Genomic DNA, 26,897 nt, shown 5'->3' with positions numbered 1-26,897 from the left:
GCGCTCTCCTGAGCGTGGCTGCTCCGCCCGCCTCGCGCAGCCCGCCGCGCGCCGCGCCCGCCGCCGCCGCCTCCCCTCCTGCCTCGCTCGCGCGCTTTCGCTTCCCGCCTTCTTGTCCTCCCTCAGCAGCCGGCGAGTTCGGGGCGTCAGTGTGCCCGTCGTGAGGTGTCGGCTCTGAGACCTGCCCTTTTCTCCGAGACCATGGAAAAAGAAAAACCGTTTAAATTGTTCGTGCCGCCGCGCCTGAGCGGTGGTCAGGTGTCTGCAGTCAAACCCCAGGCGAGCGCTCGGGCGACGGGGCTGTGTCAGGTAAACGGTGCTGCCGCCTGCCTTGCGTTGTGCTCTTCTGGCGGCGACGGCTGACGAGCGGGCGGCGGGGCGAGAGCGGTGGCAGAGCGCAGGGGCCCTTCCACGGGGACACGGGGGTGGGCGGTCCTCCCGCGTAGTCCTCAAGCGAAGTCCTCGACCCGCGTCCTGGAAAGCACATGCATACGTATGTGTGAGAGTGTGCGCGCCGAACTCATTTTTCTGCAAACTGTTAAGATTGGTGCTGGGGGGGAACATCTTAAGTTTCATTTCAAAGACTTTTACTTTTTTCTATCAAAATGGAAGAAAATCATCTTCTCGAGCATCTGCTATGTTTTTTACCTGTACACCACCGATGATAAGTACGTGTTTGATGTGGGTAATGCAGAACAGTGAGTGGGAAGTACACCACTTGGATACCCTTACTAGCTTTGATTTATTGGTCCCACCAGATCAAGTGTGCAGTGAAAATGTTCTGTCACTACACTCTGAGTTACGTGAATTCAACAAGATATTTTTTCATGTTGAGGCTCCTTATGAAATATGTTTAGCTTCAAATGTGATATTTGACAGGAGATGAGTTACGCTATTTACAAGACAAATTTCTGTGACTTTTAAAACACCTTGTAGAATGAAATTTTCATGCTAAAACAAAATCAGATGTGTTTTAGAAGTACTCTTGGGAATAAAGCAAAAAATAAATATCAAGTACTGGACTTGAAAAAAATTATTTTGCTTAGTGAGTCCTTTACCATGCAACTGTGTACAAGCATGCAACATCAAAAGCTTCCACTTTGGCCACAGTGTAGTCTATAAAGCAAACTACGAAAGACCAACAGTTTGAAAAGCCACTGTGAAGAAAGAAGCAAGCAAGAGAGTTCCAAAGCCATTGCCAATACCTTGGGCTTTGAAAGTTGTAGGTAGTTGATTTATTAATGGAAAATTCTATTTTCACATTAGCTACACTTTTTTCCTGGGTTTTATAGTCCTTTACAAATCTACCCATAAGAAACTAATTTTTAAATTTGTGCAGGGTTTTAACAAATGCCCAGATGATGATTTTAATTTGCCGTTTGTAATGATGAGTACACCGAACCGTGGTGAAATCACTGATTCAGGTAAGACTAAAATAAGCATTTACATTGCACATTCTTTAAAATTTTTTAATATTGTCAATATTTTTCATGAGTAGTTTAACAATTTCATAGTTGTAACACTGTTAAATACAGTTCTGCTGTTATTTTTTTCGAAATACATTGATCAAAATCTCTTCATATTTCAGATGCGATTTCACAGCAAGTAAAACTTTGCTCTGAGGTAGATGAAGAGGTCAGCTAAGTATAAACTCTGCATCTAATTTCTTAGGGCCTCTTAATTTGTTCCCAAAACAGTGCCTAAAGCACTATTCAGTAGATACTTCAGGGCTAAAGGAAGTAGTCAAAGGGAAATAATAAGTTTGTGTCTCCTGTTTAAAGCTGCATCACTTAGAGGAGGTATTTGTGATTCAGTGAACAAGCCTGGAGATAAACCTTTAAATATTAAGGTGATTTCCAAGTTGGTTGGTTTTGTGTTTGTTTTTTTTTTAAGTGCCTGGAGAGTCTGGGAGTTTTCATCAGAATAAGATTTAGGCACTTAAATATCTTTGTGAAACTGGTTCTGAATAGTCTGTTGAAAGGCAGAAGGATTGAAGTCAGAGTATTCTTTGGAAAATTGAAGCAGATTATCCCAATTGCCTTGTCTGGCTTTATTTTATCTATAAACCAATGAATTTAGTGGAGTGGTTTCCTCAAGCATTTGATTATTCTCATAGTGTCTTTACCAACGTTTTTCTGTTTTAGTATAACTCAGTAAAGCTAATTTTTTTTTGCGGTAGCTGCCTGTGCTTCCCACATACGAAATGCTGTTTCCTGCAACAAAATGGAAAATATTTCTGACAGTCCTCCTAATGATTTTCATATCCCTGAGGACTAAACTTCTTTTAGCCCTAGCAGCTATTAAAGTACAGTCAGGACTGTAATAATATCATGATGCAGCTGAAACAAGGCTAGCATTAGGTGACATCATACCTAAAACGAACTGCAGAACTGCCCTGTGGCCTACTGTACTACTCTTACCTGCCTAAACCACTGATCAAGCACTGCTTGTACAGCGCTTTAAAGATGTTCTAAGAGCACGAGCTTGGTTGGTTTTTCTTCCTGCTTTGTGTATGAGTTAACTGCAAAAACGTATCGCAGGTAGTCTTGGAGATCTCTGAAGCTGCTTTTGCTTAACTCAGCAGTATCTGTCAGAATAAGAGGAGGGAAATGGTGTGAAGAACCTGATGGAAGGAATCTTGGCTCTACTGATAATTCTAGCAAAACTTTTATTGACTTTTGGTGGAGCACAGTTATCCATATCTTTAAGACTATCTATTTAGCGATGTCACTATATCTGAAGGCAGTGGGGTATTTTTCACTTGTGTTTGTGTCTCTTGTTCTGTAATGTCTGTTGGTACGTACACAGTGGATGCACAAAGATTGAAACTTCGGTTCCTGATCGTATATAAGCTTGTGTCACCATCTGTAGAAAAAAAATTTACTCTTGTTATATATCTAAGAGATAAATATGTATCTAAAATGTTATTAATTAAATAGCATTTGAGATTAAATTGTGCAACCTGTTTTAATAGAATATAGAAACAATAAATGAATTGTATTCAAAACTCTACAAAGAGGCTGAGAAGATCAAGCGGTGGAAACTAACTGTAGAATCAGAACTAAAGCAGAAAGAAAGAAAACTGCAAGAAAATAGAAAGATTATTGAAGCACAGCGTAAAGCCATTCAAGAATTGCAGGCCAGTATTGTACAATATACATTGAATATGTAAAGTAAAGTTCTTCCTAATTTAGTATGAAAACATTATTCATACAATTAAATATTAAATAATGTTGCAGAGGTTGAAGAGATTTTGAACTGTTAATGTGATGACTTCAAAGAAGCAATTTGGCTAGATACCAATGACCTATGGCTCTACTGTTATTAAAGGAAAAAGTAACATTTTGGTTTTTAAAAATGGTTTTCCTCTTTTTAACAATGCGCATTTCATCCTTGTATTATTTACATGCACATCATACTGTGGGTATGCAGAAACCTGTTCAAGACTGAATAAGTTTTCACCCTGGTATGTGTAAAGTATGCTCATGCATATTTCTGTATTCAACGCATACAGGAAGTAGTGCACTCTGCTTTATCCCAGTTTCTTATCTCGTTGGTAGTGATGGACAGCTTTGTGACTGAAATACATATTTTAAACAATTTATTGGTCCTTCTTTTTTTTGTTGTTGTTTGTTTGTTTGCGTTCTGAGAAGGGGTGCGCACCTGTAGTATGTGAATGTATGTATGAATAACATACCTGTAAGTGCTTCAGTTGCTGGTAAATTATTGTTTATTATTATGTCTTTCATGCAAGCTGTAACAAAAGATGGCTTAGCATGTAATAATCAGATAAAACGGATTTCTGTCTTCTGGTGCAGAAAATTACTTTTTCATGTGAGATTTGAGAAGCAAGTGTATTTCTAGTATATTTTTCAATAACAATGTGTTTTTGTATTTGTTCCCTATGAAATTAGTTTGAAAATGAAAAACTAAGTTTAAAACTTGAAGATGAGATATGTGAAAATAAAGATCTTTTAAAAGAGTAAGTAATACAGTCAAATACATTTTTGTGAAAATAATTAGTTTTCATGCTGAGAACTGTATTAGTATGGGAAGTTAAATATAGCTGTCAAATTGTAAAGGTCATCACGGCATTTACATTGTTACTACTTAGGTATGCAAAGTACCATGAATTCCTGTGACAACATATTATGGTATTTTTTTCCCTCTTTTAGAAACAGCGCTTCAAGGCATCTGTGTAATCTGCTCAAGGAAACCTGTACTCACTTCACAGAGAAGTCCACCAAATGTAAAAGCTATTTAAATTTTGATTTGTGAAAATAAATGTGCTTCTAGCTTTCTCTAAATTCACGAAGGAAAAAAAGCTGTCATTCTATTCCAAATAGTTCTCTGGTTGAGATAAACTGTATGTGGCTCTGCATCAGGGCGAAATTAGAAGTGAAGCCATAGGTCTAATACACGTATGTTTTGTAATGCTAAATCCAGAGGTTTTCTGAAGTCAGTATGATTGTTTGCTAAAAGGTTACAAGCCTGGGAGCTATTTAGGTGTCTAAACACTGATACAGGTTTAAGGCAGTGTAAGCAACTCCGGTTAGCCACTAGCAGCCGCTCCAGAGGAGTGCAGGTCTGCTGAAGTCTTGTCAGTCCATTGATGTTTTTCAGTCCCATCTAGATACCTTGAATATATTAAGACATATGAGGTGGCACTTCATGCCTGTGTTTAAGCAGTAGAATCTACTCTAGTTACCTTTCCCAGCTCTCTCGAACAAATTTCCAGAGTTGGTGTTATCCTGTTTGGAGCAGTTACAGATTTGTAGGGAAAAAAGATCCAAACCCCAAGACAAAATGAGTAACTAGCATTCTTCTCACTAAATTGACCAAGCCAAGACAGCTGGATAACTTAACGAAGTTTAAATTCTTGAGGTTTTAAAATATGTTCTTGACTTGGGAATTTATTCTATATGAAATTGAGAATTGTTATTATAATCTTTAAAATTTTGCTAACTTGATCCTGGATACTTAAGAAGTGTCTGTTTCTTTTTAGCCTTCCTTCTAGAAACACCTGTGTATAGATGTACTGTACTTTTTTGATAGCTGCGTTTCTTACTGTTCTCTTCTATAATTGTTTTCTTAGGGAAAAAGAATATCAATTACAAAAATGAAAAAAAAAAGAAAAAGATGGAGATGGAGTATTGTTACAATTCTGTAATGACAGTTCTGTGGTCATGGGTATCTCTGCTGATGGCAAGAAATTCAGTGCTAAACCTTATATTGCAGTTTTTTGAACACTAACATTTTTGATACATTAATATTCAACAACATTAACACTGTCAAAATTAAGATAGTTATATAAATTGATCCAGAATTACACTGTTCACAGAAAAAGTGAGATTGGGAAGCAAATTTGAAAAGCTGAGCTTGCTTGATGTTTCAATGGAATATACCTTTTCTCCAGATGATATAATTTTTGGCACCCTGTTTCATAATAATTTTTTTAAATAAGAAAAGAGCTTATAATTCCTTTTTTAATTCATTGTGCTGTTTAAGCATAATGACTTGGACAGCTGGCATTCTTTTTCAAAAGGAAAACTTTATGGTACGTTCTTACTTTGATAGATGAACATGAAAGAGAAGAAACAAGACAACTATACGTGGAACTTAATAACAACGTTGAAGTAAGTGACGTAGCTTGTTAAAAGGCTCAAATGTGATCCGAGTTATAAGGATACTTTGAGCTATCTGAGTTACGTGCATATGTTGAGATACTATTTGTACAAAGAACGTTCTGTGATAAAGTGATTAGAACTGTCACATGTGATGCTAATGTAAAGTGCAATATAAAATAAAGATGAACAGAGAAAATTAATTTCAGTTTTGAGTGTGATACAGAACAAGAAAATTCATTATGGAAACTGGTGATTTTGTGTGGAATAAGAAGTATAAGGTGTGAATGTTCCTTGACTTAAAGAGAGTTTTTGCCTTTTTAATTTGTAAAAGAAGTGCAGTCTTGCCAAATAAATTAATTCATCATATTTTTGTTATTAATTACTCCAGTGTGGAAGATAAGACCCTAGACTATTTGTAATAGAGAAATGCGAGGCATCATTGTTTGGGAGTGACGAACTTGATATTAAGCAGAGTCAGAGAGTACATGGTATAACAGTTAAATATAATTATAGGTTGTTGCAGCAACTAAGAAAAGCACAACTCCTCCTCCATTGTGTTAGGGATCTACAAACATGGACCAGTAAAAATATTTCATCCATGAAATTGTTTAGGTCTTGAGTACAGAAATTCTTAAACTTCCAACTTTGAATAATTCTAACATTCTGTTAACTCAAAATATGTTTGTGCTCTGAATTTTTTTTTTAACGAAATTTCCTCTACAAATATGAACGAGCTTGTAATACTGTTTGTTTACAAACCATAAACATAATCCTTCGTTACTGAAAGTACTTAGTTTTATATGAATGTATGTATTGAATTTTATTTCTAGAGAATGATAATGGCATTTGAAGAGCTTCGTGTGCAAGCAGAGAACACCAGATTGGAAATGTGTTTCAAATGTGAGAATTCTGTTTGTTGTGTTTATGCTGCAGGCTTAACAATTTTCTACTTCATAGACTTTATTGCATGCAGTTTCAAGCCAGAAAGATACGAAGTGCTAGAATGGTGAACAGTTAACACTGTGACAGTCTGGACCCTCTTTTAGTTATGCTGCCTGCTATTAAAGTCCTGGGCCCTTTTATTGTTTTTCCACTGGGTCAGATTTGGAACTTTATTTTTCAAATAGTCACTCAAAGTCTAAGTTTTATCTGTGAAGTACAGTCTAGAGATCACTACTTACTTTATGCAGTTGGTTTATTTAAATGATAATGCACTAGTGTATAGCTACAGAAATTTTAATTAAATATTTGCTTTATTTACGCTACTATGAGCCTGTTTCATTTTTACATGTGCATTTCTGTTAGTTTCTTATAACAAACTATTAAGTAATACATGGAATAATGGACTAATTCTGTGGAAAGCTGGCTCAAAAATTACTTCTCTGATTAGAAAATAATTTCAAACATAACCTCAACAATTACTCTTTAGGAAACAAATTTCACAGCTGTACAATTATAAGCAATCTTAAACTGGAAATTGTATTTAACTTGGAGTATATTTTAGCTAGTATATTAACTATGGATATTACTATATCTCGAAAGTAAAAGAAGAAGCAGAAAAAGTGGACAAGTTTGAAAAAGAATGCAAACTGGAAGTCAGTATGAAGGAAAAGCAGGTTTGCTCAGTTTTACAATCTAATATGTACAGCTTTATTTTTGAAACAAATCTTGCAGTTTTGTTAATTTTTTAACTGTTTTGCTTTCGTGACTTACTGATAAATGAAAATAGTTATTTTAAAAGTGCTTGGTTGTTTGTAAAATATTTGTATTTTGGAAGGATGGAAATTAATATTGCCCATGACCTTTTGATGGTGTGTTCCTTCTGTGTTATTTATTTGGAATAAAATGTGAATTAGGCTGCTGTATCGTAGCAAGGGACATCTTAGTGACAGGATTTAAAAGCACCATGTAAACATTGAATAGTCTTTCTGTTGTCTATACATACACTTGCCTTTATAAAGTGGCTTGTGCAGAAGCATAAAATTAGCAAAGCAGTCATCACTCCTCATAGTTAAGAAAGGTATAGTTCCTATCTGGTAAGAAGGAAGGTGGGAAGAAGGTTTATAATGCATATCAGACCACAGGCTGATAAGAGAGTTTAGGAAGCTGAGATTAGAGTAGGTTTTTGTAGTGGTGATGAGGTAGCCATGATGGAAGACTGATTAAATTGAAGAAGTTAATTGTGATAAGAGTTTTTAGTTTGTAAGCAGGACTCTGAGAAGCTGAGCATCCGTCTGTATCTGGGAAGGTCAAGAGTTGTTGGTTTTTCTAAGGATGGACGTGACATTGCAAAGGGGCAAGGAGTATTTCTGGGCATCAGTAAAAAGGACAAAAATAACAGCCGGAGCTGCATTTAAGTCAGATTCTGCTAACTTTAGTGATGTTCCAGTATCTTTAGTCTGTTCGAATTCATGTTTTGATTTTGAACTGAAGAGCTTTTTCATCCAGAGTAATATGACTTGACGAATATTTGGCTAAGACTGACCATCTTATTTAAGTTGAATGATAGCAGTATGTATGCTAATCATACACAGTGCACAAATGAAAATGAGAATTTGTCCTTTTTTCTAGACTTTGTTATGATATTATTTTAATTTTGTTAGATTTCAGTTCTTACCATACAGAGTGATGAAAAAGATGATATAATAAGAGACATCAAGACTCAGCTGCAGGAATCAAAAAATAAGATTGCTGACTTAGTAGAAGCAAAAAGTAAGCGTTCTCTCTGCTATGTTAAAATGTAATTGGTTATAGAAGTATAGGAAACAGGATCATGATAATTTTACCCTGTTACTAGTCAGCAGCAGAATTTTGGGGCCTTGCAGGCCATGTTTTTGTTTGCAACAGAAGCTGCTGATGTAGGATCAGGACTGGTAGTGTAATATGTGTATGTATAAAATCTAGGCCCTTACTTCATAACAAAGGTTTTCTCTTTAGGCTTAGGCTACACCTTGTTTTCGTATTGACATGGCAGCTTCATTGCGAGGGATTTTTCTTTTACTCTTCAGTAAACTCTAGTGTGAACATGCTATATGACTGTAAAGGTGCCGTATACCCTGTCATTCCTTTTCTGTAACAGAAGTAACTTTCACCAGGACACTGTATAACCCTGCCCCTGTTCTGGAGGTTTTTCTGTTTCAGTTGGACTTGTATAGTAAACATGGCATGATAATAGATAGAAGTGTTTTTCCTGGTTACTGGATTGATCTGTTTCAAATCAAGTTAGTGAAGGGTCTTCAAAGTATAATATTTGTTCAGTAGTCCACAAACAGTAGCCTTGTTCTGTGTTCAACAAGAGATATTTTCACATCTTTGCCAAATAACCCCCCAAAATGTTACAGCTTTTAAATGGAATCTTATTTGCAAATAGGCAAATGATTGACTGGGATTGGAAGTATAACTCTTTGAAGAGTTCTTTTTTAAGGGTGAGTCAAGCAGTGAGAGCTTTTGAAGATTGCAAGGGGAAAATACATTGCTTGAGTTTTGCAAACTTACAGTGAGGTGCCGCTGAGGAAACTTACTTTTGAGAACTTGATTTTCAGTATTTTTAAGCCATTTATATTACAAAATATTTATAGTATATGATGCAAGTACCTTTGTTCTTTAAAACTGAGGCAATTTTCAGCCTCCGCTTCCCTGGGGTGTGGGGAGGAAGGTTTTAGTATCGGTTTTATGCCAGATACATATAAGTGGCTGCATTTTGTTAAGTTCTATGAATATATGTAATTTTAAATTTTGGTTACTGTTACTTAATAAGCTGAATAATCATCTTGGAGGCTTTTTCGTTAACAATGACAAGAATACATTATGTAACTTAAGTTGTAGGAATGTATCTGTAAAATAGAAATGCAAGCATTTTTTAGTAAATATCCTGTTTTTCTTAAATATAAGCATATATCTTTTTGCTTAGGACATGAAGGAGAAATGTTAAAGGAATCCCAGATCAATCAAGAACATTTGAGGGCAGAACTGGAAGAGGCCAAAGTTTCATTGCAAAAAACAGAGGTACAGCTTGCTTATAATTTTCCAGTATGAATAGATTACACGAGTAATTGCATAAATAATTACTGATACTTTAGATACGAAACAATTGTAGCTGTTTGTTGCAAAACATGTTTAGAAATTATATAATTTTTTTGAAGGTTACTCAAAAGAGCTTAGAAACTGAATTGCAGACTGCAGTGAAAGCATTAATTCAGGTCACTGGAGAAAAAGAAGCACAGGTGGAAGAATGTAAAAAAACTAAGGCTTTGCATGCGTCCCTGATAGAGGAGTTTGAGACTTCTATTTCCAATTTGAAAAGCTTGCTGCAAAAAGAGCAAAATAGGTAAATTAAACAGTTTAAATTCAAAGAATGATCTTATAGGTAAAATACTAGATTACCAAGCTGCTGGGAATAAAACCTAAACTTCATATGTGATCTGGGGTAATTACATTTTTTTGTAATCACTAATAACTTTTTTTTTAATAGTCCTTTACCTGTCTGGTTATTTGAATTATTAACACTTGAAGACGGTTATGCTGTTTGGTTTTGTGTGGATGCAGCTCTTAACTAAGAGAGCAGTAATCTCATTTAGTACTTGACAGTTCTTTATTAATGGAACATTTAGTGAGGACGATACTCTTCTGTATGTGATAATAGTACTGTTTAATACCAATGCCTATTAATGTATTTCAGGTTTTCTGTAGTTTTAAAAATTATGTATTTGTCAAAGAACCTGATTGATAGCAACTAAAATCAACCTTTCTGAAAATGAGAACAGAGCAGGAAAGATGTATTTTAATACATTATCGCAACTGAGTTTTTCAAGAAACAGTGATTTTGGGTACATGGCATTAAGGTGTCTTCTAAGTTGCAGTTTATGACAAATCCAAGAACAAAGGGATATGAAGCTGAAATTCGTTTTTTGACACAGTGCTCTAAAAGCAGAGAATTTAATGTAATTTTTTTCAGTTGTGCTGGTTGATACTGGTCTATAAGAAAGTAAATTTTTGCCCCCCTCCCCCCTGACTTTCATAATTCTATTTCTAAGAAATAAAGATTTATGTATGTATATATTTGTTTACTTTTATGTCTGCTGTTCTGAAGTTGTAAAAGTGAAATCTGATACATGTTGCAGGCAGATACATCATCTGCCTGTTGAAAGGCAAACTTTCTTAAAATGCTTCTGGTAAGACTTTGTCTTCTTGTCCTTTAAGTTTCAAGTGCAGTGCTTTGTACTATACGATTTTTTTTTTTTAATTACCATTTTCTTAGATTGGAGAAATATGAAGATGAGTCAAAGCTACTTACCTTGGAGCTCAGAAATAAGTCTGCTGAACTGGGTAAGCTTTGTAGAAAGAAAGAAAATGAGCTAGGTAGTAATAAAAATCTTTTCTGCTGTTTTCTGAAAATGGATTGTCCCTATTGCTTAGGAAAATGGTTTTACAGTACTGTCTACCTGTCAGGAATGCTCAAATTTATTTTTACTCATCTGACTCCCTTTTCTTTGGTAGTCATTGTAGCTGGCAACAGTCAAACAGCAGTGCTGTGCAGACCTCCAATAGTAAGACCGTACATGCATGGATTCTCCTGGAAGTCCTTTTGGTTTGTCCGCACTCTTCCAGTTAAGACTGATAGCACTGCAGACCTGTTTGAGAGATAGTTAGACTGCTGAACAGTAGATACCAGGAATGAGTTCTGTAGCTTGTAGCAGAAACAGAACACTTGCATTAAGCTTTCCTGCAGACCATTCTCCCCATGTTGGATGTATAATCACACTGACAGTGGTTAGCTTTAAATATTGCTTTGATATCCTGTGATTTCTAGATAAGCGCTTAGCCCCCAGAGTAAGAGAACTATCTCTTACTAGAGATCTATCTCTAGCGCTGTTCTCCCAGTGTGCAGCATATGTCTCCAGTCCTGATATGATAGATGAGAAATATAATTTGATGTCTTATGTATTGAGGGCATCTAAAGGTAAGTGTTCAAAAGTTAACTGCTTATATTTGTCTAGAACAAGGTGAGATGTGACCTGTGAGAATTCCAGAGCAAAAATGAGTTTGGTATTCAGTACTTGCAAAAGATACCAGTAATATGAACGTGCATATAGAAGACATTTTGAAGTTACTAATAAGTGGTTTCCTTTTTCAATATATCCATGTGAATATCTTCAGCAGTCCAGATTTTTTTCTGGAAAAATGCAGATGTATCAATAATTGGAGATTACTCCATTCTTACAGTCCACAGTTTATTTGAAGCCATGAGTATGGAAAACATGATAGGCTCTGAATTTTATTTAAGATGAATTATTAGTTTCTCTTCATATATATATTTGCTAATGTCTTTCTAAATCATTTTTTCAACTCTACATTCAGATTAAGTCATAATTTAGCTTTACAATTTCTGAACTTAATCCAACAAGTTTTGAAAATTGGGTACTGCAAAGGGATAAATACTTTATACTGCCTGCTAAATATTTAAAATTATTTCTGTTCAATTAATTTTACATTACATGTGCTGTAGAAGAGATGACTAAACTAAAATGTGACAAAGAAATGCAACTTGAAGAGCTGTCAGAAACACTGGTAAATGTTCATTTTATTAGTCTCGGCATTTAGTTTTCATATGAAGTCTCTCTTGCTTTCTAAGTATCTTAAATGCCATATATAAACACTGTCTAATCTGCCTTAGTGTTGCTACTAAACTTTCTTACCTGTCTTTTAGACAATTTTAGTGTTTTCTTTGAAGGACTTGATTCTTTCCACTGTTTTTCTTGTTTTGTTTTGCTTTGCTTTGGTTTTCCTGTCAAGATTTATGGTCATTTCCTTCTTCATTCACACCTATTCAAATGCCACTCCCTCTGGACATAAAGATTTCCCATTTTTAGTTATGCCTAGTACTCACTCTTTCCTCATTCTGAACCTTTCTGAAAAATACTTTTTTTTTTTTTTTGTGATGGACATTAGCTTAAACCTTTTGAGCACCACACGTGACATTTAAGGCTGAAGGATCAACTAATTTTCAACAGTAAAGATAATTCCTCAAGTGGCTAGCTTTCTTCATAATAATCTTCTAAAAATTAAGCCTTGTAAAGGCTGACCTCATTTTGCTGTTTAAAGGATAACCAAGCTTCTGACACCATCCAGAAAAGGCAGTGGAATTTGTGAAAAGGTTATGGGTGACAAAAATTAGGAAACTAATAAGCAATTTCATAGGTGTCATAGGTTTATTACTTCACAAATCTGTTGTGCTTATTTTGCTGTTTGTGGGGTGTTAGTTATGGTGAGGTGTCCTCCATACTGCAGTGTTTAGTGTCTAGAAAGCATTACGTACTGTGTTGATACATGTCCCTTTTCAGAGAAAACATTTAAGAGCCTGCAGAAAGGTCTTTTGGGTTGTAACATCCTGTTCCATGTATTCCCATTATACTGGGTGTTCTTTTCTTACTTACAGGGAAGTTTCCTGAGGTAATTAGCTCTGGTCTCTGTGAACCCTACTGAACTGTGACACAGGCCCATTTTTTGTTACAGAAGTCTAAGCTATATGAAGTATGCTTTTAATACAGGATTATTTTAGTTATGATCTTGTACTTACAAGTCTAACAAGAAACTGCATCAGCTAAAGTAAAATAGTGTGAAACCAGGTTTGCATTTTACCACATATGTTTGTTCCTTATATACTGTGCATTGAATTTTTTGAACTGAGTTTCACTGATGTTCTTAAACAGGGAAAAGTTGAAGGACTTCTAGTGAAGAAGAAAGATCTTGAGGCTACTGTAGAAAATTTGCAGGAGAGAGAAAAAGAAACAAAAAATGTTCTCCAAATCAGAGAGGTCTGAATAAAGGGTGATAGTAACATGTTTTTATAAATAGTTAAGTTACACATTATCACTTGTATATAAGAACATAAGAAATACCACATAGTCAGACCACCGCTCCACCCAATGCACTGCTCTGCTCGTGACAATGACAGCAGAAGATACTATGTAGTAGAGGAGCCTGAGTATTATCTATGGTCAATCCCCTTACATTCCTACAGTAGCTGTATTAAGGGTGTTTGAGGACACATCTCTGTCAGTTGCCTTTGCTATCAGTTTATGGACTTGTTCATGTTCACTTGTCTCATCTATTTTGAACCTCCTTATGCTATTTGCCTCCATAGCCTTCTGTGATAAGAAATTCCACAAGTTCATTATGTGCTGTGCTTAAAAACTAATCCCTTCCTCTCTCTCTGTCCCTCCCTCCCCACCCCCACCCCCCCCAACTGCCTGCCAGTGCCTGTGGTATCCGCGTATCACCAGTTATTTGGAGGAAACAGTATTCAAAGCATTTATATATTATAAACTCCATTACCTTACAAGGCTTGCCTTATCTTGTAATGGCAGCACATTTCTGAGGGAAGAGTTTTGCTTTGTGGTTTGGGATGCATCCAAAATATGTGTTTTTCTATCACGTAGTACTGGAATTCTGTGGTTTCTTTTTTTTTTATTATTTTTATGGTTTTTATTTAGGTGAATGCAAAAGCTTATGATGTCTGAAGCAAATGTCTTTATTTAAAATAATGTCCAAGGGAAGATAATTTTGTCAGTAATTTTGCAGACTAGTGAGTTAGACTTACAAGAGGGGACACATTTAGTACTCCTATCAGAGTTCAATATCTCAGAGTTCCACATCACACCAGAGAGATGTAAAGATACAGTCTGGCTAATTTACAGCATGTATGTCATTTTGTTTCATCTTAAAGCTTTGTGTTGTCCATTCATTTCTGATAGCTTTCATGACTTGTAGTTTACATATGTATACTCAAAACACTTTCTTTTTCTTCTGCAGAAAGAAGTCCATGATTTGAAAGTACAACTGACTAGTACAGCTGAAAAGGAAGAAAATTATTTAAAACAGCTTATGACACTGAATACAGATCTTGAACAAGAGGCGTATGATCATTTTGAAAATATAGTATTAATTTTTTTTGTCTTACATAGAAGTTACTTTAATATACAATGGAATGATCTATGATAGTTTTCTAATGAAAATTTTGAACCTATGCACACAGTATGACATCTGTTATATACTTATATTTATAAATTACATTTTCTGTATTTGTATGTATGGAATTCTCTGTGACTTAGTTGGGTTAACATTAAGAGAAAGTTTCTGAATTCATTGTTAACCCTGCTTTGAGCTGGATATTGAACTACATCGTCTTCAACAACCATTATACTTATATAAAAGTTGACTCTCATTTTCTTTCCTTCTTCTGTCGCCTTTTTTCATCACTGTAACTTTGCTGCAAAGCTTAAATTTGTAGATACAGGCCTGGACTTTTTTCAGCGTGAAGTAACATTTTGTAACGGATAAATTTAACTTAAAAGGAAATTTCAAAATACATGTTCTTATTTCTCTTGACCATTTGTTTTAAATTAGGCTAAAGAATGAACAACTAACAGTGTATATCAATAAGCTTTTATTAGAAAAGGAACAAATAGCACAAGAGAAAAGTGGTATGGCTACAGAACTCAAGAAACTGCAAGAAAGTCATGAGGCAAGTTGTACACTTCCAGCTGTTTTTAAAGGACAGCATTCAATTTAAAATGCAAATCATATGGTAAACTGCAACATGACGTGGTTCTCTAGAGTATCTGAACTATTTTTTGTGTTTAAAATACAAAGGAAGTTCAGTTACCCTTGTGAATAAGGCAGACCAAAATACTGCTTAAGATGTCTTTGAATTTTTTAAGATGTCACTTTGAATTGTATTGATTTTACTTACATGGGTCTTTATTTAGGATAGTAGGAAAAAAGAAGAAAATACAAAGCAGTTAGTTGAAAACCTGGAAGAGGCAAATGGCCAGCTAAGGCAAGTAAAAACAAATACTAATGTACAATATTATTAAAGGAAGTAGATTTGATTCCTTCACAGTTAGTCTAAATGTTGTGTTCATATGTTGCTTTCTGTGATTTTTAGATTGATGCTTTTTTCAGGTTATATAGCTAAAAAGAAACTATTTAGTATTGATGTTGGCTATGTAGAAGTTTCTACAAATTAGTGATACCTATTGATACGGAACAATTTTTGCCATAGCCTCGTATTACATACAGAGAGCTATCCTGTTCTGCATTAACATCTTGGGTGTGAAGGAAACGAAAATAGAAGTTAAAGGTTATGGATTAAATGTGAAAAGGTGAAACTGGTTAAATGTTACTCCCTGAAGTAGTCTCTGTACCACCAACCCAACAGACAGGCAGCCTTCCATGTTTCATAGATGCATTATGATATTACAGATTAGAATATATTTTACTCAGGTAAGGGGAACACCTTTCCCTACTTAGAAAAAGTATGTACAGGTCAGACATTAACTTACCAGTCACTTTGCATCTTTTTAAGAACATTTTCATTGAACAGCTTATGAAGTTCTCATCAATATTAGCAGCTCTTTTTACAAAATAAAGTATGGGTTTATTTAGCAGTAGTGAAAAGAAGTTAAAGTTATTAAGTAAATATTTAATAACGCTTGTTAATTTGGCATTCAGAAATGAACTGGAGGCTTTGAAGGAGAAGATGGCAAAGAAAGGTGAAGAGATTAAAAGTAAACTGGATGAAAGAGAAGAAAATGTATGCCATATCATGTGCTTTATCATGAAAATATGTAACATAACCTGTAGGACAAAATCTACGTGTAAAACTTTTTTTTTTTTTCCTGCAAAGCTCTACCTAGGGATGTAATCCCTTACAGAGGCTTTCTTCTTTCAGTGCTGCTACCAATTGAGTCAACATATGTACACATGCTGAGGCCTTTTATTTTAAAAGACAAGGACCTTCACTGGGATGTTTACTCTTTACATGGAGGCTTAAAAGTCCAGATTTGTTAGATTTCAGACAAACAGAGAACCCCCTTTTTTTTATTTCTGTATACCCACTTAGTGATGGGTGAGGTATGGATTAGCTTTCAATATGTAATATGAGTTTTAGTTTAAATATGTTCAAATATTTTTACTTTCTTACTGTAGTTTCAAAGCTTGTTTTTTTTTAACATCATAATGGATTTCAAAATTTTATTGTAAAAGTCAAAGATTTACAATTATAATTCCAGGCTAAAAGTATTGAAAATGAAATTTTGAGAAAGGAAAAGCAGCTGAAGATTCTAGAAAATAAGGTATGAAAATTCATTTTTTAATGGACTGTAGAGAACTTCATACAAGATTATTTTTTAAATTGTGAAGTTACTTTTTTTTTTTCCTCCTTCTTTCTAAACTCTACAACCACTGAGAAACTGGTTCACTGCTATTAATGTTGGTGATATTGGGCTAGCAAAATTCTTGTAGTGCTTGATGGTTAAAACTCCAATCATTGTAAGACGTTAGCGTGTCTTTCAGTCCCATTGGAATTAATCAGACTTGTGCAAATGCACGTTTAAGAAAGTTGACAGTAATCTCTAACACAATGAGTCATTTTTTAGGAGTTTATTAATTAATGTTCGAAATATCTCTTTTAGTTGAATAATTTAAAGAAACAGGTGGAAAATAAAACCAAATGCATTGAAGAGTTGCAACAGGAGGTATGTACAGTTTTTAAGTCACAAATACATAGAACAGTATTTTGTGGTAACTTACTTTTCAACAGTTTTTGTCTGGTGTGATATCTTCAGATATACCTATGTAATTTATAACATTTCCTTTCTTATGCTAACTCTGAGCAAATTGAGGAGTCACCTTTGGAATTACTTGATTTGTAAAATTGTCCTTACTTTTGAAAAATGCCGTTACAGAAATAATATCTTTAATAAACTTTTCCTATTTTCATTTAGTACATGGTATCATTGATATACTTGAAATAATGACCTATCTCAGTTACCAATAGTAGAAAAGAATTGTGCAGTAGGACAAATTGTTAATAACTGTACTGTAAAAATATATAAATTGTATTTTTTGTCATGACATCTGCACATTTTCTGTCAGCAGCATCTTAGTTTTTCTTCCCATTCTGCACCCTCTTTCATTATTCTCTGTTGTTGGCCATGAGGAGTCTTTCATAAGGTCATGAAGTAACCATATCATTGAAGTAAGTAGTTGAGCACTCTTTTATTTGGAGAATTGATCTGGAACCTGAACTGCACAACAAAAAGAGAGTTATTTGCTTGCTGAAAGCCGGAATTTTGAAGATTCCAACCTACTTGATGCAGTTAAATCATTACATAATTCTATTAACTTATTAGTTTGTTTTTCTTTATTTTAACAGAATAAGGTGCTGAAAAAGAAAATTACTGCAGAAAGCAAGAAAACAAGTATTTATGAAGGGAAGGTAGGTTTAAATAACTTCATGTACAAGATGAGGGTGAAGCACAGAGACTGAATGTTTTAAGTCCCAGTGTAACTAATGATAATTCATGTTAAGCACGTTCTTAACTGTTTTATGGATCTGGAATAGAGATTTTACAGGAATGAGCCCATAATTTTTAGAAGATGCTTCCATTTTTAATCATTGGACACTGACTGGGCTATCAGATGTTTGTAAGAGATGGACATCACATTTCAAGGAATTATGTTCCTAATCAGTCCCTTTCTTTTTTGGTTGATAGTGCACTGAACATTATTCAGTAATGCCACCCCATTGAAATAGAAAAGCAATTAAAAGAAATGTGTATATTATTCACTTTACTCAGTTCTTTTACTGTGTTCTGCAATGGTAAGTCCCTGATTAGAATATTGTGTCCAGATTTGCGTACCACACTTCAAGAATGATGTAGACTGTTTTGAGGATATTCTTATGAGAAACTTAAAAGGAAAAATTATAATCAAAATGCACACTTGGGAGGAAAACACACCATAAAACAGTTAAAATCTTAAACAGATTTACAAGGGAGGGAATAAAATCTCCATCTGTATCTTTTTTTCGAAGAATTCACAGCATTTAGGGTGACTGCTTAGGAATAGACTCTTCCTATTTGTTTCATACCAAATTCTCATTATTATTAGCAGCTAAAAGGAATTAATCTTTTTTAGAACTAAATAAAATTCTGAAAATAAACTATTTCTAGATAAACTCTTTCTTCACTTCTTAATTGAAAAAAAAAGATGTATGTAAACATAACACAGTCATACAGTCATACTGCTAAGTCTTAGGGGACTATCTTAGGAGACTATCGGTTATGCTTCATTTTCCTACCTTGCATTCCATGCCAGCAATACTGAAGAGCCTTTTGTACAAAAGGCAGAATAGTGTCAGATTGCTAATGGATGGTTCCCTTACATTGGAATGATTCTTTGTGATTGACTAGCCTCTAGCTTTAGGACTGTTCTATTGACTGGGGTGCACAAAACTGGTATGGGCTGTCTTTCTCATTGTGGTGTTGCCATTGTTTCTACGAGTATTTTCTAACTCACTTCAGGCCAAAGTTCAACTCTTTATGAAAAAAGCTGAATATTAAATAGGAAACAGTTCAATCATATACCTGAAAAGTAACAGAGTGGTTCTGCTCAAAAATAAGAGGAAAAAAAAATCATTGGCATATTTATTCCTGAACAAGTAACAGCAATAATTCTGCATTCTCAAAAGGTGAATAAATTACAGTTAGAGATGGAAAATATGAACAAGCAACATAAGGAAACAGTTGACAGCTATCAAAAAGACATTGAAACAAAAAAAGTAAATGAAAATAAACTTCTTGAAGAGGTGAGAGTTGTTAATTTTTACTGCAAATTTTAGTTATTTTTTTGATGTATGATGGTTTTATGAAGCTATATCGGCCAGAGTCCTTGCTCTTACATAGCAGTCTTATCAACATAAATGGAACTTCTTGTGTATGCATGTGAGCAAAGCTTTAGTACGTTAGATCCTTAAGTTGAAGTATTTGTATGTGTCTTTAAAAATAAGAACCCAGTTAAAAATTCTTTTTGTCAAGATATTGTTCACAGAAATTCTATTCTTGGTATAAATACAGCATAAGCAAATTAGATTATAACTTTTCCCATATTAGTATTTTCCTGCCCACACTTTTTTGAGGGTAATATCAAAAACTGTTAGGGCAGAGTGCTTGAAATGGCCTTGTGGTTCAAAATGACACTTGTCTGCCGTGGAAGAATGGATGTACTTTTAATCTAGGTTTATTTGCCCATTTTAACAATATGTATAAAAGATGTAGGATTTGAAAAGCATCTTAAAAGCAAATGAAGACTACACGAAATGAGACTATATATACATTGCACCCCCAGGGGTAAGAAAAAATGAAACTAAGATTTTTTTTAAATGTATTGTTAGTTGTTCATTAATTAAATGAAACTTGTTACTAACAGGTAGAAAAGATGAGATTGCTTGCTGATGAAGCAACAATAACACAGAGGGAAACTGATATCCGATGTCAACACAAAATAACTGAAATGGTGGCACTTATGGAAAAACACAAGGTAAGAGATTTTACTGATTTCTGTGATTTGCAATGTGTGATACTATGCTAAGTAAAACCTTTCAGAACATTATGAATTAGAAGGCGAAACTTCATAATAAAGACTTGAGTCTGGGAAAATGAAGTTGAACATGTTTGACTTTTCATTGTCTAAAAATAAATTAATCTTCAGATTTTGAAAACATGCCTACTGGCAGATAAATTCCATTTATCTAAATTTCTAGGATTTTTTTTTTTTTTCCTATTACAGACTTCCTTTGATACCATCCTAAAGCAGTGTTCTTCAGCATCAGTTTGGGCCTCTTTTTATGCGGAGATTACTTAGTGACTTTCAGCAGTTTAACTTAATGTATTTTAATTTACTTTCCTTATTACTCTGTTTTGCAGTATATTTAGCAGATACCACTAATACCATAAAAATAATATGGCTAGCTTTTATGTGCTGGAACACGTACCGCTGCCTAGAGATAAAGCATTCTCTGTCAGCCCACAAAATAATACTGCTTGTGCATTTTCTGTTTTACAGTTTCTGCTAAAGCATCAGTGTTTGTTCATAGTGCGTTCTGAATCTTCAGAAGAGCCTCATTTGCAAAAATGAGTAATGTTTTAAGACTAGGTAGATCTATAATTGTAACATTTAGTCAAATGTTTTGCGTTTTTTTTTTAACACAGCATGAATATGATAAAATGGTTGAAGAAAAAGATACAGAGTTAAAACTTTATAAAATAAAAGAGCAAGAGCAGTTATCATCAAAAAAATCATTGGTAAGGTGTACTCTTCAGCACTAAATAATTAAATGGAGGGGCTGCTGTCCTTAAAGTGTAATAAAATTATAAATATATTAGACTTCTTCCTGTTTAACACTTGGGGGGTTAAGTGTCTGCTTTAGTGGGACTGAACAGTAAAGATCAACCCACTAATTTCTGTTTACTGTTATTTTCTTACAGATTTTATGTGCATTAAAAAACCCCAGATGTTTCTAAAAATAAATTGGCATAGCTGTGCTTTTCTGTCTGCTTTTCCTGATTGTGCATCATGTTCTAACCTCACTGTCTGAATAAGAAACTTTTGCATTAAATAGTTGGATTCCACCCCCCACCCCCCTGTTCTCACAAGTGTTTTAAGTTCTTACCTTGAACAGTTCTGGTCAAGTACCTGTTTCTTAGTAGTACTTCAGCTCTTTTTAAAACAAACTAAACCAAAACTGTAAGTCTAAAGTTGCATTGCTTCCCCACCTCCCCCCGCCCCTTTCTGGGAAGCTTAGCTTTGAGAAATGTTCTGAGAGCCAACATCCCCTCAAGACTTTCACAAAAATGTAGTTCTACAGCATCTACTTAAAATGCAGTATTTTTCTGACATTTCCCTTCACAGAATATGTCTTCACAGAGCTTTTTTTCAGTTAGATTTTTTAATAGAAGGAGGTGTGACTCAAGTCTACATGTTTTTTTTAATTTGGTAACTGCTTCTTTGATCAACTGTTATTCTAGTGATTGAATCATTCTGAAAAAGAATTGTAGATACCTCTTGGCATGCTAACTTTATGGATAAGTTAGCTCTATTGAACAAATGGAATTTTCTTTTGTTTATAATGAATAACCCTATTAATTACTGTCTCATTTTGGACTGTTTTCTTTTTTCCAGGTTAAGCATAGTTAACCCCATCCTTTATCTAATTGTTTTTAGGAAAGTGAGCTGTCATGTTTGAAAAGTGAACTGTCATCCCTTAAGGAACAACTTAAAGCAGAAATTGAAGAGAAGGTATTTTTTTTTATTAAATGTAGCAGTATGAGTGACATGCTTGGCCTGGTCTTATACACTAGAATAATGACAGCTCTGAAGTGCACTTTTGATTCTAGGTCTTGCTCTCACTTGCTGTCTGATTGCAAGAGCTTGATGCTCTCTGAAGTCATTATGTCTCATTTCTGGTCATAGTGGATGTTTTGCATTACTCCTTAATTGGTAAGTATGAGGGAAGCAGGGAGAAATTGAAACCCTATGAAGATCTGTCCAAGCTTGCAGGGATGATGTCAGGAAAGCCAAAGCCAATCTGGAGGTAAAAGTGACAAGAGAAGTGAAGGGCAACAAGAAAGGCTTCTACAGGACCTGCTGCCGAATGTGGCAGGAGTTCTGATGACAAAGGACAAGGAAAAGGCTGTGGTACTCAATGGGACCTGGAAAGTTTGAAGAAAGGAAGACTTACCCTTGTTGGAGGAGGATCAGGTTAGGGACTCTTTAAACAACCTGGACATACGTTAAGTCCGTGGGATCTGATGGCGTACACGCATAAGGGCTGAGGGAGGTGACCAGTATCATTGCAAGGCCACTCTCAATTATCTTCGAAAGGTCCTGGTGACTGGCAGAGGTTCCTGAGGACCTGAAGAAAGCAAATGTCACTCCTACCTTCAAGAAGGGTGAGAAGGAGGATCTGGTGAAATGTAGGCTAGTCAGCCTCACCTCAATCCCTGGAAAGGTGATGGAACAAATAATCCTGGAAACCATTTCCAAACATATGAAGGACAAGAAGGTGATTTGGAGTAGTCAGCATAGATTATATGAAGGGGCAATTGTGCTTAACCAACCTGATTGCCTTCTATGATGAGATGACTGACTTGGCAGATGAGGGGACAACACTGGATGTTGTTTATCCCAGCCTTAGTAAGGCTTCAACACTGTCTCTCATAATATCCTTATAGCCAAACTGATGAAGTATGGGCTAGGTGAGTGGACAGTAAAGTAGATTGAAAACCGGCTGAACTGCTGGGCTTACGGGTTTGCAATCAGTGTGGCCCAAAGCCCAACCAGAGGCCAGTCACTAGTGATGTGAACGCCTGGGGTTGATTCTGGGTCCAATACATCTTCATTAATGACATAGACGATGGGACAGAGTGCAGCCTCAGCAAGCTTGCAGATGATATAGAATTGGGAGAAATTATTGATACAGCAGGTGGTTATGCTGTCTTTCAGAGGGATCTGGACAGGCTGGAGACGTGGGTGAACAGGAATCCCATCAGGTTTAACAGAGAGAAATGCGAAGTCCTGCACCGGGGAAGCAATAACTTTTACAACTAGTACAGGTTAGGGGCTGACAGGCTTGAAAGCAGCTTTGCAGGAAAAGCCTTGGGGTTCTGGTGAACAGCAAGTCGAACACGAGCCAGAAATTTGCTCAGCATCTTAGGCTGCATTAGGAAGAGTGTTGCCAGCAGGCTGAGGGAGCTGATCCTTTTCATATGCTCAGCACTGGTGAGAGCACATTTAGAGGAGTATTTCCAGTTCTTGGCTGCCCAGTACAAGACAGACAGAGGCATACTGAAGCAAATGCAGCAAAATGCCATGAAGATCATTACGGGATTGGAGCATCTGACAGAAAAGAGGGACTGAGAGAGCTGGGATAATTTAGCCTCAAGAAGAGAAAGCTCAGGGGCATATTATCTGTCTATAAATACCTTATGGGAGGGAGTAAAGAAGACGGAGTGAGACTTTCTCAGTGATAGCCAGTGAAAGGACAAGAGGCAATGGAACAAAAAGAAGTACAACAAATACCTTTTAAACACAAGAAGAAACTCTATTACTGTAAGGGCGATAAAACACAGGAACAGGTTGCCCAAAGAGGTTGTGGAGTCTCCGTGCTTGGAGACATTCAAAACCCTGTTGGGCACAGTCCTGATCAACATACTCTAGTTCACTCTGCTGTGAACAGGGGTGTTAGACTAGATGATCTCCAGAGGTCCATTCCAACCTTAACCATTCTGTGATTTTGTGATTGCTATATAGTAATTCTTCAGCTGGCAAAAGAAATGCAAAACAGAATTAAAAAGACAGCAAAGGAACATTTACTTCAATAAACAAGAATGCTTCCAGTTTCTTGCATGAAATAATAACTAGAAAATAGAGCTCTTTCTTTTTTTAAATACAGCTGTGATCAAAATTGTATCTTATTTTCTCATTAAAAAGAGATGGTATGTAGGTTCCTTAGCAGAGATGGGAGAAGTTGTATAAGAAATGAAACTGTGAATAGAAAAGTAATGTCTTTTGAATGCTGCAGTTTGACTAAATTTGGGTCATATATTTGTGTGAACTTTGTAACAGAGTATGATTGTGGACTGTGTTCTGTAATTACACCAAGTAGACTTTCAACAACTGAATTCAAATAAAATATTTACTTCCTATCACATAACTCTTTTTAGGAGAATCTTGCAAAAGAACCCCCCCAAACTATGGTTCCTGAAAATGAAAAGAAGCACAAGGTAGCTTTAACCTTATCATTAATTATTTTTAGAATTTGGTAATATTTATATGTATGCAATCTAATTGAAGTTCCATGATAAATTATGTACACTTGATAAAAGACATTGAAATGCTTTTAATTTAAACCTTTTTTAATTTTAGAAAATACAAACTCATTTTTCTGAGACTCCCAAAGCTCATTTAGATCTGGACTGTGAATCTATTCATGTGAAAAATAAAAAGTCTCCAAATGATATTCCTGTAAAAGTCAACATGATGGAAAAGAAAAAAATGCCTCCTTCAGTATCTGCAGTAAGTCCCTTGGGTAGTCCATCATTAAAGGTTTGTAACTCATAATAGCAAATTGTTCTTGTTTTCTTTTTCTGACTGTATTTCTTACTTCTCTGTAGATGCTTATTTATTTTTTGTTGTGATAAGCAGTGATTTAAAAGGTAGATAGCCACAAAAAAAAAAAGTATTCCACAGCAATATTAGAAAGCAGTTTGTATAAGGGCTCCCATTGTGTGTCATTTTTCTTGCTCAGTTACTTAATTTGTCTGTTATCATTGATCAGTAACAATTCCTGTCGTAGAGGGACTGCGAATTTAATGTCTCTAGAACTCTTTTACTTAGTCTTAAAAGAAAAGTGTTGTCTGTTTGTAAAGGCACATTTTTCTCTATGGAACAGAAAATAGCTTGTGTAGCTGTAAAAATTATCAAAGGATTCCTGACTGCTTCATCATAACTGTAAAACCTTATGCTTCTACCCTGTCAGAAGCTGACTTGTGATGTTTGTATCTTAACAATAGAAACAACTACCATTTTTTATGTTACCCTTTCTAAAAAAGCATTGCATTGTTCCATTGCAATGTTTCTGCAAGGTTAACTTCTAGTGAAAGAACTATTTAAGTAAAAAAATTCTTGTTCTTCATATCACTATCAATGTCTTTCTGAAAGCTTTTTCCTGCAGTTTTGTTTGTTTGCGTTTTATTAAATGTTGATTATAGTCTGCATGTAGTGACTACAGTTCAGAATAACCTGAATTTCTACAGATAACATGAAGAAGTTAGATATAGTGTGCCATAAAACTCAGTTCTTCCACAGCTTCCTGTTCATTCTCCTTGTTTGGTAACAAAAAAAGGATTTTTTTTTTTCTTTCTTTCTTTGGGTCTTTGCCTCACATTTTGGATGGAAAGGTAATTGTTCCACAGCATCTCTCTAGTGTCTTCCTGGATACGCAGTCTGTAAACTGGGTTATGAGTTTGGTTTTAGATTCTATAATTACCACTGAAAATATAATTTTAAATGCCATCTTTTTCTTTCCCAGACATATATTATAAAGACTCCTCCAATACATAAACTGCAAAGTGAAAGCACAAATCTGCATTCAGAACAGTGCATGAGGAAAAAGCAAAAAGTGCTTCTACGGCTGGATGCTCAGTCAGATAGCTCTGAACACAGTGACCTCCTGGTAAAAACCAGAGAACAAATAGTGTACTTGACAGTTCTTTATGCGCACTGCTATATCTAAGAATGTATATAAAGCATGTGGGGTTCTGTATGCAAGACAATATTTATGTGTATATTTTTATTTCATTGGTTCTTTCTGGAATTGTATTTATATGTACATAATTAGTAACTATATGACAAACAGAGTACTGCTATACAAAAATATATATTAACTTCTATAATTATTTTTTACATTGTTTTTATTGAACTGTTGAGGCTTCATAGTAACATCTTAACTTTTTTTTTTGTTTTCATACTCTAATATTCCTAGAGGGAAAGAAAATATATTTTTTAATATAGTGTGATTAAGTAACTTTTATTTTTAATTTAAGAGCATAGTCTCGGAGGAAGAAATGTTTAAAAAATTGTACAAAGATTATCCTCAAGCTTCACAATTATATGCCATGACACCAAAAAAGGTACCTTAGCTTTTCTTCAGATCAAAACAGTTAATCAAATTGGTTATAGAAACTAATGGATGCCTTTATTTTTCGTCTTAGAAGCCAGCTACATCAAACCTGAAAACTCCAGGCTCTGTACTGAAACTTACAACCATGAGGAAAATGCGCGAGGCTGGATGGACTGCAGTTTCTAAAATGGACAGGAAAAGAAAAATTAAGGAAGCTGAAAAGCTCTTTACTTAAAATGAAAAAATGACTAGTGCCCTAGCTTTATTTGATTAGTACAACCACAGTATTATTATTCTTCCAGAGTTAGTACCTTGTTGCGTTTTTCTGTCATACTCAGTATGTTTAATACTACATTCATTTCCTTTATACACATAAACTTTATAGATACATAACTACATCCACCTGCAGAGCATTTTCTACATTTCAGCCCCTATGCTATAAAAAGTCAGGAGACAAATTAGCCCATTTTTAAATTTTGAAATAAGTATAACTACATAGAAAGCTGTTTCAAAAAGAAAAAAAAAAGTCTGGCATTAGAAACACTGGTTTAAAAGAAATTCAGTTTTATTCTTTTAAATTTACTCTCTTTTTCTTAATACATAATTCACAAAAGGATAGTATTTAGTGAAAGAAATACTGAAGCTGTTAAAATGCATGCACTTTTACCTGAAGTTGTCTTGCTTTTTCATTCATTTTAAATGTTGTTAGAACTGTCTTTTTAGACTGTTTTGTTTTCAGTAGCTAC

The 26,897-nt window shown here is 35.0% G+C and overlaps 1 protein-coding gene across 1 annotated transcript; it reads left to right on the top strand.

Moving 5' to 3' along the window:
- Positions 1 to 63: 63 nt before the first annotated feature.
- Positions 64 to 26,449, top strand: SYCP1 (synaptonemal complex protein 1). Its single transcript, XM_050911477.1, has 31 exons — positions 64 to 309; positions 1,340 to 1,424; positions 1,589 to 1,635; positions 2,975 to 3,139; positions 3,915 to 3,982; positions 4,176 to 4,249; positions 5,578 to 5,636; positions 6,458 to 6,527; positions 7,170 to 7,243; positions 8,231 to 8,339; positions 9,538 to 9,632; positions 9,770 to 9,954; positions 10,885 to 10,952; positions 12,133 to 12,194; positions 13,337 to 13,441; positions 14,439 to 14,542; positions 15,033 to 15,150; positions 15,395 to 15,465; positions 16,140 to 16,221; positions 16,700 to 16,762; positions 17,102 to 17,164; positions 17,845 to 17,907; positions 19,162 to 19,278; positions 19,899 to 20,009; positions 20,681 to 20,773; positions 21,693 to 21,767; positions 24,194 to 24,253; positions 24,396 to 24,575; positions 25,561 to 25,704; positions 26,075 to 26,161; positions 26,243 to 26,449. Exons 1-31 carry the CDS (start codon positions 202 to 204, stop codon positions 26,384 to 26,386), a joined length of 2,949 nt encoding a protein of 982 aa, XP_050767434.1. The 5' UTR covers positions 64 to 201; the 3' UTR covers positions 26,387 to 26,449.
- The last annotated feature ends 448 nt before the right edge of the window (positions 26,450 to 26,897 follow it).

This window comes from Gymnogyps californianus, chromosome 27 (assembly GCF_018139145.2).
Source record: "Gymnogyps californianus isolate 813 chromosome 27, ASM1813914v2, whole genome shotgun sequence".
NCBI lineage: Eukaryota > Metazoa > Chordata > Aves > Accipitriformes > Cathartidae > Gymnogyps > Gymnogyps californianus.
Note: the sequence above shows the minus strand (reverse complement) of the source record. Positions and strands in the feature narration are given on the sequence as shown.